The 21,784-nt window shown below is 38.1% G+C and overlaps 2 protein-coding genes across 4 annotated transcripts in view; one reads left to right on the forward strand and one right to left on the reverse strand.

Moving 5' to 3' along the window:
- Positions 1-21,784, forward strand: part of FAAH2 (fatty acid amide hydrolase 2) — a 294,424-nt gene that overhangs the window by 244,188 nt on the left and 28,452 nt on the right. For all 3 annotated transcript variants that reach the window (XM_050776927.1, XM_050776926.1, XM_050776925.1), the window contains one exon: positions 18,542-18,661. In XM_050776927.1, the coding sequence (XP_050632884.1) occupies positions 18,542-18,661 (120 nt within the window). The remainder of the gene's footprint in view (positions 1-18,541; positions 18,662-21,784) is intronic.
- Positions 1-21,784, reverse strand: part of LOC126946496 (zinc finger X-linked protein ZXDB-like) — a 540,578-nt gene that overhangs the window by 148,919 nt on the left and 369,875 nt on the right. The window lies entirely within an intron of this gene.

Consider the following 21,784-nt stretch of genomic DNA (forward strand, 5'->3'; position numbering starts at 1 on the left):
CTACCTTTGGTCTTTGATGCTGGTGATCTTTGGATGGGATTTCTGTGTGGATGTTCTTTTTGTTGATGTTGATGCTATCCCTTTCGGTTTGTTAGTGTTTTTTCTAACAGGCTGCTCTGCTGTAGGTCTGCTGGCATTTGCTGGAAATCCACTCCAGACCCTGTTTGCCTGGTTATCATCAGTGGAGGCTGCACAACAGCAAAAATTGCTGCCTGTTTCTTTCTCTGGAAGCTTTTTCCCAGAGAGGCAACCTCCAGATGCCAGCCCGAGGTGTCCTGTATGAGATGTCTGTCCACCCCTGCTGGGAGCTGTCTCCCTGTCAGTCACAGCAGTCAGGGATCCACTTGAGAAGACAGTCTGTCTCTTAGCAGAGCTCTAGCACTGTGCTGGGAGTTCTGCTGCTCTCTTCAGAGTCAGCAGGCAGGAACTTTTAAGTCTACTGAAACTGGGCCCACAGCCACCCCTTCTCCTAGGTTCTCTGTCTCAGGGAGATGGGAATTTTATCTGTAAGCCCCTGACTGGGGCTGCTGTCTTTCTTTCAGAGATGCCCTTCTAAGAGAGGAGGAATCTAGACAGGCAGTCTGGCTACAGTGGTTTTGCTGAGCTGCGGTGGGCTCCACCCAGTTGAACTTCCTGAGGGCTTTGTTTACACTGTGAGGAGAAAACTGCACAGTAATGGTGGACTCCCCTTCCCCGACCATGCCAGAGCATCCCTGGTTGACTTCAGACTGCTGTACTCACAGGGAGAATTTCAAGCCAGTGGATCTTCGCTTGCTGGGTTCCATAGGGGTGGAATCTGGTGAGCTAGACCAGTTGTCTCCCTGGCTTCAGCCCTTTTTCCAGCGGAGTGAGCAGTTCTATTTTGCCGGTCTTCCGGGTGCCACTGGGCTTTGAGAAAAAACTTCTGCTGCTAGCTCAGTGTCTGCCCAAGCTGCCGCCCAGTCTTTTTGCTTGAACCCCAGGACCCTGGTGGTGTAGGCACCTGAGGGAATCTCCTGGTCTGTGGGTTTTGAAGACCGTGGGAAAAGCATGTTATCTGGGGCGGTATTGCACCATCCCTCATGGCACAGTCCCTTGTTTCCTCCCTTGGCTAAGTGAGGGAGTTCCCTGACCCCTTGTGCTTCCCAGGTGAGGCGATACTCCACCCTTCTTTGGCTCATCCTCCATGGACTTCACCCACTGTCTAACCAGTCCCAATGAGATTGAGCCGGGTACCTCAGTTGGAAATGCAGAAATCACCCACCTTCTGCATTGATCTCGCTGGAAGCTGCAGACCGGAGATATTCCTATTCGGCCATCTTGCCTGCCACCCTTTATTCTTTCAAACTGTATTTTTGTATACAGTAATCAACCTGCCTTATTTCCCCTTCCCAGCACTCTTCCCAGCCTCTGGTAATAACCATTCTATTAATAACCTTCATAAGATTAACATTTTAGCTACAACACATGAGTGAGAACTATTAACAAGAAGCCACAAAGGTGTTTTTGGCCAGGTGCAGTGGCTCACGCCTTTAATCCCAGCACTTTGGGAGGCTGAGGCAGGTGGATCACAAGGTCAGGAGTCTGAGACCAGCCTAACCAACATGGTGATACCCCGTCTCTACTAAAAATACAAAAATTAGCCAGATGTGGTGGTGCATGCCTGTAATCCCAGTTACTCAGGTGGGTGAGACAGGAGAATTGCTTGAACCCAGGAGATGCAGGTTGTAGTGACCCATAACTTAATACCATAGACTGGGTTATGTAAACAACAGAAATTTATTTTTTCACAGTTCTAGAGGCTAGGAATCTGATATCATGGTGCCAGTATGGTCAGGTTTTGGTGAAGGCTCTCTTCCTGGCTTACAGATGGCCACCTTCTTACGAGGCTCAAGGAGACAGAATATAAGGCCACAGTCCTATCATATTAAAGCCTCACTCTTATGATCTCATTAAATCTTAAAGGCTATCTCTAGATACAGTCACCTTAGGGGTTAGGGCTTCAACATATAAATTTGGTGAAAGAATGGACACAATTCAGTCCATAGGAATGAAAATATAGTAATAGTGAATTTGTTGAGCATGGGTCCATTTACGTACTTCATTGGCTGTGAAATGAGTTCCTTGATTAGAAGAGACATTATGATGGGGAAATAAAGCAATGTTTTCCCAATAAGTCTAGAGTAGTTACTACTTCTTGCCTACTAAATTTAATGAGAATTATGTTGCTGATTTAATGGACCAGTGCAATGCCTTGTGTAAAGAAAAGGCAATGTCCTACAAACTAAATTACTGCAAGGAGCTGAAGAATCCTGCTCCTGAGGTACAATATTGTATTACTTGCTTTGTTGGCTGAAACAAACTGCTTCTGGCTGTCTTTACTAACAGACATAGAGAAGAAACATTCTTTTAGTCAATAGCTCTATACCAGATAACAGGGGATGTGTTAATTTGCTCAAGCAGTGAACCCACATCTGGCATAACAGCTGTTTGGAGTTATTATCTGGTCAAGCTCACAATAATCCATTGTCATTCTCCAGGATCTATCTGTTTTCTGCACAGGTCAAATAGGAGATAGGTGAGTTAGATGGGGATGATGGGAATTACCACCCCTGCATCTTTTAAGTTATTGATGGAACTAGTCTTTGCAATCCCTCCAGGAATGCAGTACTGATTTTGGTTTACTATTTTCCTAGATAGGAGCAGTTTTAGTTCCTTCTATTTATCCTGTACCATGACAACAGCACTCACTCCATAGGTTAGGGAAGTGATGTGGGAATTCTGACAGTTACCAAGTATATCTATTCAAATTATGCATTGCATAGCTGAGGAAATAATTGCAAGATGGTTTCGTGGACTCACTGTACACACTGTGAAATAAATGTCAGCTAAACCTATGATCTGATTATCTGACAGAGATTTTGTCTCTTCTGCCTGTCCACTGAGCTCAGGTTCGCTCCAATGTTCCTTCTATTCTGTTCGAGGAGGCCCAGGTGTCTGTGCCATGGCCTCTGTCCCTCTGTGGCCTATAGGTGATGAAAGATTTGTAGGGAGGACACAAGGACACTCTGGAAGACTGGAAATGATTATGGATTAGAGGCTTTGTTATCACACCACACCCATCTGAAAATAGCAAAATAGCACTCAGAGAGTCACATTGTAAAATTTTATCCAAGAAGGAACATGGACATAAAAGTGAAATAAACTTCAGAAACTTTAAAAATTTTAGCCAGCAGCAGCCCATGCTATGAGTCCATGGAAATTTGTGAGTGAGTCACTAGTGTGTAAGAGGGGGAGAGAGTTTCTCTCCGACACATATTTTCATTGGGGAACTGGGAAATCTAGGCCACAAGGGAGCTCCTTGATCCTACCAAGCACAGGATCTGACTTGGTGAGCAGTGGGGAGACTATGAGAAGGAGTGGCATTGGGAAGTGCTTTGTGTGCACTTCTATACACTACCACCAATAGAAGGAGGACATTTCTAATCCTAACTCATAGAGAACTGCACGGAAATCTACTATCCAGAATGGGTGAAAGTCTCTGGTTTGGCAAGTCTCTGGACTGAGATTTTCAATCTAGTCTCATGTAGGGAAGGAGATTTCATGGCCAGAACTGAGAGGTGAGTGTGGAATAGGCATGAGCTGCAGGTGCAGAAATTGGGAGCTCTCCCCTTGGCAGGACTGGGCCAGCATGGATGTGATCTAGGAGACTCAATTTTCTTTCAACCAGGGAGTTTGGCAGCCTGGGACAGTTTAATGATCTAAAGGCAAACTGCTTGTGTCTTGTCTGGCTGTTTTAGCTTGCTGCCAATGGTAGGTTGCAAGAGAGAGCTCCACCAGGTTGAGAGTGTGGAAGCAAAGTGGATCCCACTGCCACATGCTAGGTTTTGAATTCAAAGCTACCCCTTTCTTCATGCATGCTCTTTGGCACAGCAGAGGTTCCTTCGCTCCTTCCTGGAGTATTGCCCCAATGATGTTAGTATTGCTATCTGTCTCCTGTCCAGGCTGGTGCTTGTGCCTTCCACTGGGGAGCCTAAACATGGACTTGCCTAGCCCAGTCCAACTCAGCTTTGCCCCTTTCATCTGCCTTGGATATAGACAACAGGATCAGGCACCCAGGAAGCTCTATAGCCTAGCCCATTTTCTAAGATATCTGAGTATTTATCCTGGTGAACAAAGCTCAAGCTTGAACCCCACAGCCATGACCACAGCTGACTCTCACCTGAAAGTACCATCTAATGAACAGGAGATCAAACTGCATAGTCCATTACAACATCTGCCGACACAATAGCATAGCACTCAGAAAGGAGATACAATTTGTGTGACATCTGCTGCCTTCATTACCCACACAACCCCAGCTACTCATTAGGTCTTGAACCCACTTATGCACCGGGTACATTATGACTACAACTGGCATTTGAGAAAGCCACCACACTGAGGCTATTTATAACTAAGGAAATTATACGAATTCTACACTACTCCCCTGCTACTTCAGTCAGTCCTTTTTATGGTGTCCACCATTGGGGGACCTGAGGACAGGCTTGCTTCTTCAAATTCTGTACAGCATTACCCCATCACTGGGGCTGAGCATAGAGCCCAGGCCACTGAGCATTTCACAGACTAGTCCATTGCTTGAGGCACAGGAGATCTTCTCCATGTAAACAAAGACCCCTACTACTACTGCCACACCTCGCTGGCTCTTACCTGTAAGCAACACCTACAGCCCTGAAGTTTGAACTAAGCAATCCAATATAAAATCCGCTGACACAAGCTTGAGGTATACAGAAAAATATCTGGGAACCAGTCCCAGATAAGCTTCCCAAGACCTCTGTCATCCCAGAGACACAGGAGAACATAAGCCTATTCACATTTTCAGTATACTGCTACTATAACCAGCATTTGAGAAACACATATTAAAGCTGTCTATAACCAAGGAATTATTATAGAGTGCTTGCCACTAAAAACACTTAGAAGCAAAGCCAAACAACCTTACTCAACAAACATTATAGTCATATCTCCAAAGGGAAAAAAATGGACTCTATAAGCAAAAGTAAATTTAAAAATAACAAGTGAAAATGTTATTTCACTCCTCCTCTCCAGATGAGGAGAAGACAGTGTAACAATGCTGGAAATATGAAAACGTGTGGGTGTTATGACATTCCCAAACAATCATACTAACTTGGTAGCAATGGATCCTAATCGAAATGAAATTTTTGAAATATCACATAAAGAATTCAAAACATTAATTTTAAAGACACTCAATGCAATCAAAGAGAAAGCTGAAAAGCAATAAGAAGAAATGGAAAAAAATCAATTCAGGATATGAGTGAGAAATTTACCAAAGAGATAGATATTAAAAAACAAAAAAAATGAAAATAAAAAATTATGAAAGGAATTACAACATATAATTAAAAGCTTCAGCAGTAGACTAGGCCAAGTAGAATACAGAATCTCAGAACTTGAAGGTACGTCTTTCAAATTAATCCGGTCTGACAAAAAAAGAAATAAATAAAAAAAACCAAAACCTTCAAAACGTTTGGAACTATGTAAAATGTCCAAACCTATGAATCATAGGTATTCTCAAGAGAGAATAAAAAGAAAAAACAAGATTGAAAAATCTATTGAGAAAATAGTTGAGAAAATCTTCCCTAGTCTTGTAAAAGATCTAGATATCCAGATACAAGAGACTCAAATAATTCTGGAAAAATTATTTCAAGAAAGTGCTCACCATAACGTATAATAACAAGACTACAATCGAAGTGAAGGACAAAATCCTAAAATTAGCAAGAGAAACGCTTTGAGTCACTTATAAAGGAAAGCCCATCACATAAACAGCAGACTTCTCAGCAGAAACCTTACAAGCCTGAAGAGAATGAGGTTCTGTTTCTAGAGTTATTCATGAAAAAAAAGAACAGTTTCAACTCTGAATTTTGAATCCTGCTATAATGTTTATCAATGAAGAAATAAAGTATTTTCTAGATGAACAAATGCTGAGCGAATTTATCATGACTATATTCGTTCTACAAGAAATGCTAACGGAAGTTCTAAATATGGTTAAAAAGGTCAATACTCTCCATCATAAGCACACACAATAGTATAAAACTCACAGGCCAAAGAATTTACAAAAAAACTAGATAACAATTAAAATTATGACAGGAACAAAACATGACACATCAGTATTAGCCTCGAATATATATGAATTAAATACTGCACTTAAAGATACAATTGGCAGAATAGATGTTAAAGATATGATCTATTATTTTATTCTTGAAAAAGACTCACCTTACTCATAAATACAATTATAGACTGAAGGTAAAGGGGTGAAGACAGATGTTCTGTGCAAACAGAAACCAAAAATAAGCAAGAGTAGTTATACCTATGACAGTTAAAACTCACTTTAAATAAAGAACAGTAAAAAAAGTTCAGTATATAATGATAAATGGCTCAATTCAACAAGAAGATATAATAATCCTAAATATATATGCACCCAGAATCACAAAACAAATATTACTAGAACTAAGGGAAGATATAGCGATACAATAATAGCTGGAGACTTCAACATTCCAATGACAGCACTACACAGATTATCAAGCCAGAAAAAGGAAAAACAAATGCAAAACTTTAAACGGGACTTTCGACCAAGTAGACCTAATAGACATTTAAAGAACATTCTGAACCAATTCAGAATTCCTCCAATCGGCCCATGGAAAATTCTCCAGGATAGACCATATTTTAGGCCGCAAAGCAAGCCTCAATAAGTTTTAAGAAATTAAACTTATATCAAATATCTTCTCAGACCACAGTTGAATAAAACTAGAAATCAATTCCAAAAGGAACTCTTCAACTGTAAAAATACATAGAAACTAAACAATATGTTCCGGGGGGGCACCCAAGATGGCCAAATAGGAACAGCTCCAGCCTCCAGCTCCCAGCGTGAATGACACAGAAGATGGGTGATTTCTGCATTTTCAACAGAGGTATCAGCATCATCTCACTGGGGCATGTCGGACAGTCAGTGCTGGTCAGTGGGTGCAGCCCAACCAGCTAGATCTGAAGCAGAGTGAGGCATGGCCACACCTGGGAAGGGCAAGGGGGAAAGGAATTCCTTTTCCTAGCCAAGGGAAACTGAGACACACAACACCTGGAAAATCAGGTAACTCCTACCCTAATACTGTGCTTTACCGAGTGTCTTAGCAAACAGCACACCAGGAGATGATATCCCACACCTGGCCCACAGGGTCCCATGCCCACGGAGCCTACCTCATTGCTAGCACAGCAGTCTGAGATCTAAATGCAAGGCGGCAGTGAGGCTGGGGGAGGGGTGCCCACCATTCCTGAGGCTTAAGTAGGTAAACAAAGTCACTGGGAAGCTTGAACTGGGTGGAGCCCTCAGCAGCTCAAGGAGGACTGCCTGCCTCTGTAGACTCCACCTCTGGGGACAGGGCATAGCTAAACAAAAAGCAGCAGAAACCTCTGCAGGTGTCATTGTCCCTGTCTGACAGCTTTGAAGAGAGCAGTGGTTCTCCCAGAATGAAGGTTGAGATCTGAGAACAGACAGACTGCCTGCTCAAGTGAGTCCCTGACCCCTGAGTAGCCTAACTGGGAAACATCTCCCACTAGGTGCAGACTGACACCTCACACCTCACACGGCTGAGTACACCCCTGAGACGAAGTTTCCAGAGCAAGAATCAGATAGCAACACTTGCTGTTCAGCAATATTCTATCTTCTGCAGCCTCTGCTGCTAATACCCAGGCAAACAGGGTCTGGAGTGGACCTCAAGAAAACACCAAAAGACCCGCAACTGAGGGTCCTGACTGTTAGAAGGAAAACTAACAAACAGAAAGGACAGCCACAGCAAAACCACATGAGTTCGTCACCATCATCAAAGACCGAAGGCAGTTAAAACCACAAAGATGGGGAAAAAGCAGGGCAGAACAGCTGGAAATTCAAAAAATCAGAGTACATCTCCCCCTCCAAAGGAATGTAGCACATCACCAGCAAAGGAACAAAGCTGGACAGAGAATGACTTTGACGAGTTGAGAGAAGAAGGCTTCAGTCAATCAAACTTCTCAGAGCTAAAGGAGGAACCACGTGACCAGCACGAAGAAACTAAAAACCTTAAAAAAAGAATGGAAGAATGGATAACTAGAATAACCAATGCAGAGAAGTTCATAAACGAACCGATAGAGATGAAAACCATGACATGAGAGCTACATGGCAAATGTACAAACTTCAGGAACCGACTCGATCAACTGGAAGAAATAGTATCAGTGATTGAAGAACAAATGAATGAAATGAAGCGAGAAGACAAGTTTAGAGAAAAAAGAGTAAAAAGAAATGAACAAAGCCTCCAAGAAATATGGGATTACATGAAAACACCAAATCTACATCTGATTGGTGTGCCTGAAAGTGACGGGGAGAATGGAACCCAATTGGAACACACTCTGCAGGGTATCATCCAGGAGAAATTCCTCAACCTAGTAAGGCAGGCCAACATTCAAATTCAGGAAATACAGAGAATGCCACAAAGATGCTCCTCGAGAAGAGCAACTCCAAGACACATAATTGTCAGATTCACCAAAGTCGAAATGAAGGAAAAAATGTTAAGGGCAGCCAGAGAGAAAGGTCGGGTTACCCACAAAGGGAAGCCCATCACTCTAACAGCAGATCTCTCGGCAGAAACTCTGCAAGACAGAAAGCAGTTGGGGCCAATATTCAACATTCTTTTTTTTTTTTTAATTGTTTTTCTTTTTATTTATTATTTTTTTTATTATTGTTATTATACTTTAAGTTCTAGGGTACATGTGCATAACGTGCAGGTTTGTTACATATGTATACTTGTGCCATGTTGCTGTGCTGCACCCATCAACTCGTCAGCACCCATCAACTCGTCATTTACATCAGGTATAACTCCCAATGCAATCCCTCTCCCCTCCCCCCTCCCCATGATAGGCCCCGGTGTGTGATGTTCCCCTTCCCGAGTCCAAGTGATCTCATTGTTCAGTTCCCACCTATGAGTGAGAACATGCGGTGTTTGGTTTTCTGTTCTTGTGATAGTTTGCTGAGAATGATGGTTTCCAGCTGCATCCATGTCCCTACAAAGGACACAAACTCATCCATTTTAATGGCTTCATAGTATTCCGTGGTGTATATGTGCCACATTTTCTTAATCCAGTCTGTCACTGATGGACATTTGGGTTGATTCCAAGTCTTTGCTATTGTGAATAGTGCTGCAATAAACATTCTTAAACAAAAGAATTTTCAACCCAGAATTTCATATCCAGCCAAACTAAGTTTCATAAGTGAAGGAGAAATAAAATCCTTTACAGACAAACAAACGATTAGAGATTTTGTCACCACCAGGCCTGCCCTACAAGAGATCCTGAAGGAAGCACTAAACATGGAAAGGATCAACCAGTACCGGCCATTGCAAAAACATGCAAAAATGTAAAGTCCATCGATGCTAGGAAGAAACTGCATCCACTAACGAGCAAAATAACCAGATAATATCATAATGACAGGATCAAATTCACACATAACAATATTAACCTTAAATGTAAATGGACTAAATGGTCCAATTAAAAGACAGAGACTGGCAAACTGGATAAAGACTCAACACTCATCAGTTTGCTGTATTCTGGAGAACCATCTAACATGCAGAGGCACACATTGGCTCAAAATAAAGGAATGGAGGAAAATCTACATAGCAAATGGAAAACAAAAAAAGGCAGGGGTTGCAATCCTAGTCTCTAATAAAACAGACTGTAAACCATCAAAGATGAAAAGAGACAAAGAAGGCCATTACATAATGGTAAAGGGATCAATTCAACAAGAAGAGCTAACTATCCTAAGTATACATGCACCCAATACAGGAGCACCCAGATTCATAAAGCAAGTCCTTAGAGACTTACAAAGAGACTTAGACTCCCATACAATAATAATGGGAGACTTTAACATCCCACTGTCAACATTAGACAGATCAACGAGACAGAAAATTAACAAGGAAATCCAGGACTTAACTCAGCTCTGCACCAAGCAGACCCAATAGACATCTACAGAACTCTCCAGTCCAAATCAAAGGAATATACATTCTTCTCAGCACTACATCACACTTATTCCAAAATTGACCACATAGTGGAAAGTAAAGCACTCCTGAGCAAGTGTAAAAGAACAGAAATTATAACAAAGTGTCTCTCAGATCACAGTTCAATCACACTAGAACTCAGGACTAAGAAACTCAATCAAAAATGCTCAACTACATGGAAACTGAACAACTGGCTCCAGAATGACTGCTGGGTACATAATGAAATGAAGGCAAAATAAAGGTGTTCTTTGCAACCAATGAGAACAAAGATACAACATACCAGTGTCTCTGGGACACATGTAAAGCAGTGTGTAGAGGGAAATTTATAGCATTAAATGCCCACAAGAGAAAGCTGGAAAGATCTAAAATTGATACTCTAACATCACAATTTAAAGAACTAGAGAAGCAAGAGCAAACACATTCAAAAGCTAACAGAAGGCAAGAAATAACTAAGATCAGAGCAGAACTGAAGGAGATAGAGACACAAAACACCCTCCAAAACATCCATGAATCCGGGAGCTGGTTTTTTGAAAAGATCAACAAAATTGATAGACTGCTAGCAAGAATAATAAAGAAGAAAAGAGAGAAGAATCAAATAGACTCAATAAAAAAATGATAAAGGGGATATCACCACCGACCCCACAGAAATACAAGCTACCATCAGAGAATACTATAAATACCTCTCTGCAAATAAACTAGAAAGCCTAGAAGAAATGGATAATTTCCTGGACACATACACTCTCCCAAGACTAAACCAGTAAGAAGTTGAATCCCTGAAGAGTCGAGTAGAAGGCTCTGAAATTGAGGCAATAATTAATAGCCTACCAACCAAAAAAAGTCCAAGATCAGACAGATTCACAGCCGAATTCAACCAGTGGTACGAGGAGGAGCTGGTACCATACCTTCTGAATCTATTCCAATCAACAGAAAAAGAGGGAATCCTCCCTAACTCATTTTTTGAGGCCAACATCATCCTGATACCAAAGCCTGGCAGAGACACACCAAAAATGAGAATTTTAGACCAATATCCCTGATGATCATCAGTGCAAAAATCCTCAATAAAATACTGGCAAACCGAATCCAGTAGTACATAAAAAGTTTATCCACCATGATCAAGTGGGCTTCATCCCTTGGAGGCAAGACTGGTTCAACATACGCAAATCAATAAACGTAATCCAGCATATAAACAGAACCAAAGACAAAAACCACATGATTATCTCAATAGATGCAGAAAAGGCCTTTGACTAAATTCAACAGTCTTTAATGCTAAAAATTCTAAATAAATTCGGTATTGATGGAACATATCTGAAAATAATAAGAACTATTTATGAAAAATTCACAGCCAATATCATACTGAATGGGCAAAAGCTGGAAGCATTCCATTTGAAAACTGGCACAAGACAGAGATGCCCTCTCCCACCACACCTATTCAACATAGTGTTGGAAGTTTTGCTAGGGCAATCAGGCAAGAGAAAGAAATCAAGGGTATTCAGTTAGGAAAAGAAGAAGTCAAATTGTTCCTGTTTGCAGATGACATGATTGTATATTTAGAAAACCCCATTATCTCAGCCCAAAATCTCCTTAAGCTGATAAGAAACTTCAGCAAAGTCTCAGGATACAAAATTAATGTGCAAAAATCACAAGCCTTCTTATACACCAGTAACAGACAAACAGAGAGCCAAATCATGAATGAACTTCCATTCACAATTTCTTCAAAGAGAATAAAATACCTAGGAATCCAACTTACAAAGGACGTAAAAGACCTCTTCAAGGAGAACTAAAAAGCACTGCTCAGTGAAATAAAAGAGGACACAAACAAATGGAAGAACATACCATGCTCATGGATAAGAAGAATCAATATTGTGAAACTGGCCATACTGCCCAAGGTAATTTATAGATTCAATGCCATCCCCATCAAGCTACCAATGAGTTTCTTCACAGAATTGGAAAAAAACTGCTTTAAAGTTCATGTGGAATCAAAAAAGACCGCACATTGCCAAGACATTCCTAAGCCAAAAGAACAAAGCTGGAGGCATCATGCTACCTGACTTCAAGCTATCCTACAAGGCTACAGTAACCAAAACAGCATGGTACTGGTACCAAAACAGAGATATAGACCAATGGAACAGAATAGAGTCCTCAGAAATAATACCACACATCTACAGCCATCTGATATTTGACAAAACTGACAAAAACAAGAAATGGGGAAAGGATTCCCTATTTAATAAATGGTGCTGGGAATGTTGACTAGCCATAAGTAGAAAGTTGAAACTGGATCCTTTCCTTACTCCTTATACGAAAATTAATTCAAGATGGATTAGAGACTTAAATATTAGAGCTAATGCCATAAAAACCCTAGAAGAAATCGTAAGTAGTACCATTCAGGACATAGGCATGGGCAAAGACTTCATGTCTAAAACACCAAAAGCAATGGCAACAAAAGCCAAAATTGACAAGTGGGATCTAATTAAACTAAAGAGCTTCTGCACAGTAGAAGAAGCTACCATCAGAGTGAACAGGCAACCTACAGAATGGGAGAAAATTTTTGCAATCTACTCATCTGACAAAGGGCTAATATCCAGAACCTACAAAGAACTCAAACAAATTTACAAGAAAAAAACAACCCCATCAAAAAGTGGGCAAAGGATATGAACAGACACTTCTCAAAACAAGACATTTATACAGGCAACAGACACATGAAAACATGCTCATCGTCACTCACCATCACAGAAATGCAAATCCAAACCACAATGAGATACCATCTTACACCAGTTAGAATGGCAATCATTAAAAAGTCAGGAAACAACAGATGCTGGAGAGGATGTGGAGAAATAATACCACTTTTACACTGTTGGTGGGACTGTAAACTAGTTCAACCATTGTGGAAAACAGTGTGGCAATTCCTCAAGGATCTGGAACTAGAAATACCATTTGACCCAGCCATCCCATTTCTGGGTATATATCCAAAGCATTATAAATCATGCTGCTATAAAGACACATGCACACATACGTTTATTATGGCACTATTCACAATAGCAAAGACTTGGAATCAACCGAAATGTCCATCAATGACAGACTGGATGAAGAAAATGTGGTACATATACACCATGTAATACTATGCAGCCATAAAAAAGGATGAGATTGTGTTCTTTGTAGGGACATAGGTGCAGCTGGAAACCATCATTCTCAGCAAACTATCGCAAGAACAGAAAACCAAACACCGCATGTTCTCACTCATAGGTGGGAATTGAACAATAAGATCACTTGGGCCCAGGAAGGGGAACATCACACACCAGGGCCTATTGTGGGGAGCAGGGAGGGGGAAGGGATACACCTAGTGTAAATGATGGATATAATGTAGGAGATACATCTAATGTAAATGATGAGTTAATGTGTGCAGCACACCAACATGGCACATATATACATATGTGGCAAACCTGCATGTTGTGCGCATGTGCCCTAGAAGTTAAAGTATAATAAAAATATTAATAAAAAAAATTTCCTGTATTATCTTTGAGTCAATGATAAAATGTAGACATAAATTAAATAATATTTGAAACAAATCAAAATGGAAATAAAACATACCTAAACCTTTGTAATACAGCAGAAGTGGTATTAACATGGAAGTTTATAATGTTAAATGCCTACATCAAAGTAATAAAAAGTCTACAAATTAACAACCTACCATCACTACTCAATGAACTAGAAAATGTGAACAAACCAAACCCAAATCTAGTAGAAGAAAATTAACAAACATGAGAGCAAAAGCACATGAAATTTAGAGCAAATAAACAATATTAAAAAGCAATGAAATAAAGTTTGTTATTTAAAAAAATAATGAAGATTGACAGAACTCTCTCTAGAATAACCATGAGAAGAAGAGAGATGATTCAGATAAACACACTGGAAATGAAACATGAGTCATTATAACTGATATCACAGAAATAAGATAACTGGAGATTACCATGAACAACTCTATGCTAATAAACTAGAAAAAGTAGAGGAAATGGATAAATTTCTGGAAACATACAACCTCCTAAGATTGAAACAGAAAAAAATAGAAATCATGAACAGATCAAATATGACTAGTGAGATTGAGTAATAATAATATTTTTAAAATCCCAACAAAGAAAGGCCCAGAACCAGATGGATTTATAGCTCAGTTCTAACCGACGTACACAGCAGAACTTATTCCAGGCCTACTGAAACAATTTTTTAAAAAAAATCAATACGGAAAGGATTATTTCTATCTCATTCTATGATGCCAATATCAACTAATTACCAATGCCAGTTATAAACATATGAAAATAAAAGAGAAAAAATATCTACAAACCAGTATCCCAGATAAACATAGATGTGAAAATCCTCAACAAAATTTTAACTAACTGAATCCAACACCACATCAGAAAGATTATATATCATGATCAAGTTAGTTTTATCCCAGAGATGAAAGGATGGTTCAACATACACAAATCAATAAAAGTAATTCACCACGTAAACAGAATTAAAAGCAAAAGCCATACGAGCATCTCTATAGAAGCAGAAAAAATTAATAGAATTCAGCATAACTTTATTATAAAAAGTCTTTTAAAACTAAGCATAGAAGAAACATACCTCAAAGTGATAAAAACCATATATAACAAGCCCATAGTCAACCTTATACTGAATGGGGAAAAGTTGAAAGCATTCTTTCTAAGAACTGAAACAAGACAAAAATGCCCATTTTCAATACTCCTTTTCAACGTAATACTGGCAGTTGTAGCCAGGGACGTCAGGCAAGAGAAAGAAGTAAAATGCATCTAAATTGAAAAATAAGTCAAATTATTTCTGTTTGCTGATGATATGACCTTATACACAGAAAATTTTAAAGATTCTACCCAAAAGACTCCTAGATTTGATAAGTGAATTCAGTAAAGTTTCAGGATACAAAATCAATGTACAAAAACTAGTAGCATTTCTATTTACCAGTAATAATCAAGCTTAGAGTCAAATCAAGTAGTCAGTTTGTTAGCATTTACAGTAGCTATAAAAATGAAATACCTGGAATGCATTTAACCAAGGAAGTGAAAAATACCTACAAGGAAAACTATCAAACACTGATTAAAGGAATTTGAGATGACACAAATAAATTGAAAAACATGTTATGCTCTTGAGACAGAGGAATGAACATCATTAAAATGGCTATATTATCTAAAGCAATCTACAGATTCATTTCAATTCTCATCAAAATACCAATGTAATTTTTCACAGAATTAGAAAAAAATCATAAAATTCATATGGAACCACCAAAGAGCTTGCATAGCCAAAGCAATCCTGTGCAAAAGGAACTAAGTTGGGTGCATCACATTATCTAATTTCAAATTATACTACAAAGCTATAGAAACTACAAAAGCGTGGTATTAGCATAAAAATAGACACATAGATCAAAAGAACAGAAGAGAGAACACAGAAATTAAGCCACATACCTGCAGTGAACTGGTCTTTGATAAAGTCAACAAAAGATAGACTCTGAAAAGGACATCGTAATCAAAAAGGGTTCTTGGAAAATTGAGAGGCCATACACAGAAGAATAAATCTGGACCTGTATCTCTCACCATATACAAAAATTTTCACAAATGTATTAAAGGCTTAAATGTAAGACCAAAACTACAAAAATACAGGAAGAAAACAAGAAACAGTATTCTGAACATCAGTTTTGGCTAAGATATGATAAAGACCTTAAAAACAAATGCACAATACCAAAAATAGACAAATGGGACTTAATTAAACTAAAGTCCTTCTTTACAACAAGAGAAATTATCAACAAAATAAACAGACAACGTACAGAATGGGATAAAATATTTACAAACAATACATCCAATAAAATATTAATAACTAGGTTCCACAAAGAACTTAGACATCTCAACAACAAAAAATAATTCTGCTAAAATGTAGGCAAATGGAATAAACAGGCTTTTTCAAAAGAAGACATACAAATGGCCAACAAACGTATAAAAAACTGCTTAACATTGCTAATCAATGAAATGCAAATTAAAATTTTGATTAGCTATTATATTACACCACAGTAGCTATTATTCAAAAGTCAAAAAATAACAGATATGGGAGAGTGTGGAGAAAAAAGGAAGCACTCATAAGCTTTAGTAGGAATATTAACGAGTATAACTTGTAATGAATACAGTAGGTAGAGTTCTCAAAGAATTAAAAATAGAATTACCATTCTATGCAACAATTCCACTACTGGTTATCTACCCAAAAGGAAATAAATTTTATACAAAAGGGTACCTACACTCGTGTGTTTATAGCAGCATTGTTCACAACAGAAAATATATAGAATGAACTAAAGTGTGAATCAATGGATTATTGGATAAAGAAAATGTGGTGTATATATACAATGGATTGCACTCAGCCGTTAAAAAAGAGAATAAAGTCATTTTTCTTTTCCAGTAACATCGATGAAACTACAGGCCATTGTCTTGAGTGAATGGTTCGGAAACAGAAAGGCAAATACCACGTTTTCACTTATAAGTGAAAGCTAAATAATGTATAGAACTGGACATAAGGAGTAAAATAATAGACATTGGAGACTCAAAAGGATGCGAGGGATCAGAGGGGATGAAGGATGAACAATTACTTAGTGGATACAACGTACATTATTAGGTTGGTGGCTACACTGAAACCCTAGACTTCACCATTATGCAATATATCCATGTAACAAAAGTACTTCCTCCTAAATTATAAATATTAAAACAAAAACACAAACACCTCTTTTGTTCACCTGACCTCCATAAGCCACTATTCTAACTATAGACTATAGTGTCATTTTAGGTCTCCTGGCATTAGTATCAGTTCAGAACCTATGTACAATATTCTCCAAAACTTCTGATTATTTTTCCCTAATTCTTCCATGCCAAAGATTGACATTATATGTTGTTGGGCATGTGGTGAGACCCATTCTTCCCTTCATTCAAGGGGTGTGAGTCTGTAAACTGGCTCAAGCGTGGGAATTGATTGAAGGGCCATGACTCTGTTTTATGTTACAAGCTAGAATTTTGATCAATTGACCTAGGACTCCTCTGCTTATACAGATTTAGTAAGAATATAATGGACTTATTATCTGTCTCACTACTAGAAACGTGCTTAACTAACCAATGTCATAGGTCTGTATCAGTCAGATTATTCTGATTGCTGCTTTGACTCTTCTGCTTACCTAGTTTTTGTCAGTTAAGTGCTGTCACTTGGCCCCTGCCACTTGGGAATGGAATTATTTCTATTAAATTTATTTTATTAGTTCAATGCTATCAATCCTTCTTGCAATTTCTGACCTACAGAGAAAAGTGATCTTCAAAGATGATAGGGTTCCCACAAAAATTTATTTCTCATAATTGTGGCTAAGAATTGTTCCCAGTACCCTCCCAAGGTGGGGGAGAAGGTCTTAAATGATAAATATCCCTAAGAATTTGGATTCTTTCCTCTACAGTAGGTCAAGGCAGGACTGGAATTTCAACTTCATTTAGTGTAGGACACCTTTTCGTCTATGTTTTTCTAAACTTTTTTAGAGTTTTTCTGACACGCTGAGCTACAACACTAAATCCAGACTCTCTCCTTCGTGGGCCTATATCAATATATTTGGCCTGTTTCAGGTTTGTGTTTCTTCCACGATTATCCATACTTTTAATATCCATTGTCATGCATATTCCCTGGATTTATGTCTATATAAATTAGAAAAAAAAAAACATGACCTGATGAGACTTGAGTCTAGTTATAGGTCTAGAAGCAAAGAAGGGTGGTCTGGTGGGTCCTAACAATGATCAGCAGTGTCTTACTTCTGCTTCTTCTCAGAGCTTAAGTTGTATTTTATTTCCATGCATATAATCTCTTGCTCACAGGTACCCAGATATCTGCAGTAACCCAGCAATTCATTTGTGCAATAGCTTTCACCACAGCTTTAAGCATTTTCCAACCTACAGTTTACACTATACTGAATTCTAGTCAGTATTCCAAGTCAGAAAAGACAAACCAGTTCCTCAGACTGTCCCCAGAGAGGCTAGAACTTTACAAGCAAGTTCCATTCATATTCTTTCATTCCAATGGAGGAACAAATAATATGATGGATTCTTTCAGACACTCAGTGCTGTGTCAGAGAGGCAGTGGGACAAGGACAAGCAGAAATGACATGAAATTTTCTAGCATTTTGAGTGTAGCTTTTTGTGTTTTTTTGTTTTGTTTGTTTGTTTTTGGCATTTCCGTGGTTGCTTCTTAGCTTGTTTCTAGAGTTCTCACAAAACTACTTTGCTCTATATCTGGTGGGGTATTTTTGTTTGTTTGTTTTTGTTTTGTTTTGTTTTGTTTTGTTTTGGTGTTTCCATGGGGCAATGAGGGCCTGGAGCTTTCTGGTCTGCTATCTTGCTGATGTCACTCTTCAGTAGTATCTCCTCTTCTCATCATGCTTGTCTATTTTTATATCTTTCTTTTATAAGGTTGTGGTTCACCTTGAAACTATTCTAGGAGCCTCAGTTCAACATGTTAAACTGAAGAAAATGAAGTACTCTTTTCAGTTGTGGATCACAATGATGTCAGCAAAGGGACATGATGGGAAGGTATGTTTGCCTCTTCCTTTCCTTACTTTATTCTTTGTGTAAACATTTATTGAGCTTCTATTGTGGGCCATATGTTAGAGGTATAGGGAAAAGAAACTCCTGAAAAAATAAGTAAAATAGTAAAATATTTAAAGAAAGCACAGTTTGGTGAATGCTTTGCTAGCATAAGCATATATGGTTGTGTGATCACACAGAGTGTGCCCATTCCTATATGGAAGTCAATGAAGGCTTCTTGATGGAGGAGTTGCAGTCTCCCAAATCTTGAATGATTTGGAAACCTTAGCCAGGTAGAGAAGAGATAAAGATTATGCCAGGCAGAGGGGAAACCACAGCATGAACAAGGATATAGGGGAATGAGGTATGTTGTGTTCTGGGTACTGAGAACATGTAAGTTTCAATAAAGCATAAAGTGATTAGGTAACTTCAGTTGTCAAGTTCCAGACTGATACAGGTACTTGTGAAAGAAGCTTTCCTTATGCCAGTTTTTTTCAGGCTTGCTGAAGACTTTAAATATGAACAATTTGAGAAATATAAGATAAATTCAACATTCTGGAGAATTTAACTTTTGTGAATATAGGAATGTTTTCTGCCAATGGGAATATTTGTGTTAGAGCATGACACATCCAAATTTGAAGTGCAGGTTACCTCCTAGTTTTGTTATCTTGGGCAAGTTACTTAGCTATTCTGCAGTTTACTCATACATAAAGTTAAGCTATTGATACCTATGTTACAGATTTATTTTGTGGATTAACAATATTTTTTATAAGGTATCTCACATAGAGTAGCCCTTCCATAAGGCAGAACTCACACGATCCCCTCTACCTTAAAAAAATAGTTAATTTTTAAATTTTTAAAAATAGACAGTTTTCTTTGTAGAAACACTTTGGAAATCTCTCAGAACAAAACGTTTATAAAAATTCACAAGGTGAGGATGTTTGGCTCTGAGATGAAAGTTTATAGTCAGAACTTTAGATCAAAACTAAAGCTGAAATCAAAAGCAAAAAGTTTATTTTGAGTTCACTTCCAGAAGACACTGTCTTATAATTTGGATAAACTGTTAACATACATGCTGACTGTCAAAACTGGTCCTGTAATTACAAATCTGGAAAAAAAAGAGAAGGGAAAAATCTGTTCTCCTCTTACTTTGAATCATGATGCCAGATTTAGAGGTGGTGGTCATAACCACTTTACCATGTTGCTCATTAATAATCACTTAAAATAGGTAGAAAAGAGATGTGGCCATTTTCTAAACCATACTGTTTAATGTTAATGTAGCTCTTTTTTATTACAGACCTAATTTAAAATTTTTAAATTTTGTGACTATATAATAGTTGTATGTATTTATGGGGTATAGATGTTTTGACACATACATACAATGTGTGATTATGAAATCAGTATAACTGGAGTATCTGTCAGTTTAAACACTTATTATTTCTTTGTGTTGTAACATTCCAATTCCACTCTCTTAGTTGTTTTATAATATACAACAAAGTACTTTAAACTGTAGTCACCCAATTGTGCTATCAAATACTGGACTTTATTCCTTCTCTTTTTATACTCAATAATCATCCCAACTTCTCTTGCAGTTTCTTTTGCATTTGCACTATAACATTTATTTCTTTCTATACTATATCTTAAAAATGATTGTAGTTATTATCATAGTCATATATTCAAAAACAAAATTCAACACTCAATAAAAGTAAATTCAAAAATAAGAAGAATCCGCTATTCCCCTGGTTGCTCAGAAATCAGTGTATCGATGCAGAAAGCCTGAAAAAGAAATGTACTATAACACCCTCATATTAACACAATAGACTCTGAGCAAAAGAAATCTTCACAATGCCAGATAAGGAAATCAAAATATTGACTTTAAAGAGGCTTAATGAAATTAAAGTGATTTTTTTTTTTTTTTTTTTTTTTTTTTTGTGACAGAGTCTCGCTCTGTTGCCTAGGCTAGACTGCAGTGGTGCAATCTTGGCTAACTGCAACCTCTGCTTCCCTTGTTCAAGTGATTCTCCTGCCTCAAACTCCTGAGTAGCTGGGGCTACAAGCACACACCACTACGCTTGACTAATTTTTGTATTTTTAGTGGAGATGGGGTTTCACCATTTTGGCCAGGCTAATCTCAAACTCCTGACCTCAGGTGATCCAATCACGCTGGCTCCCTAAAGTGCTGGGATTACAGGCATGAGCCTCCACATCTGGCCCTTAAATGGAAATTTGTAAAGCAATACAAAGAAATTAGAATATCAATTTAGGCTGTTAATATGAAATTACTAAGAGGATAGATTTTCTTAAAAAAAAAAGTAATAATAACAGACATTTTGGAACTTATAAACTCATTGAAGGGGTTACAAAAACATTCCAAAGACCAAGCAGAAGGAAGACTCTCAAAATGTGAAGACACATCTTTTGAAGTAATCTAGTCAAACAAAAATAAAGACAAATGAACAAAGCCCTTAAGATGAGTGTGCAAAAATAACAATACTTACAATTTTTTGGTATTACTGGCGTAGAAAGAAAGATTTAAAAAAAGTTTAGAAATCCTATTTAAGAAAATTATTTATAGAAGCATCTCAAGTGCAGCAAGAGATTTAGACATCCAGATATAGTAGTCCCAACAATCCCAAGACAAATACATTGCAAAAAGGCATATTAAATCAGAATACCTAAAGTCATTATAAAAGAAATACTTTTATGATCAGCAAGAAAAATGGATCTAGTCACCTATGAAAGAAACCCCATCAGACTAAGAATGAACTTCTTAGCAGAAACTTCACAGGTCAGAAGAAAATGGAATGGGATTTACAAATTGCTGAAAGAAAAAATATAATTAAAAATTTTATATCCAGCATGATTAACCTTCATAAATGAAGGAGAAATAAAGTCTTTTCCAGACAAGCAATTGTTGAGGGAATTTATCACCACTAGACCAGACCTAAAACAAATGCTCAAAAATGTCCTTGACATGGAAACAAAAGGTATATGTTCATGATTATGATAACTCATTAACATATAAAACTCAATGGTCTTATAAAACAATCACACAAAGGAGGAAGAAAAGTCAAATTGTGAATACAACAAAATTTCACCAAACCATAAAGACAAACAGAGAAAAAGAAA

This window comes from Macaca thibetana, chromosome X (assembly GCF_024542745.1).
Source record: "Macaca thibetana thibetana isolate TM-01 chromosome X, ASM2454274v1, whole genome shotgun sequence".
Taxonomy (NCBI): domain Eukaryota; kingdom Metazoa; phylum Chordata; class Mammalia; order Primates; family Cercopithecidae; genus Macaca; species Macaca thibetana.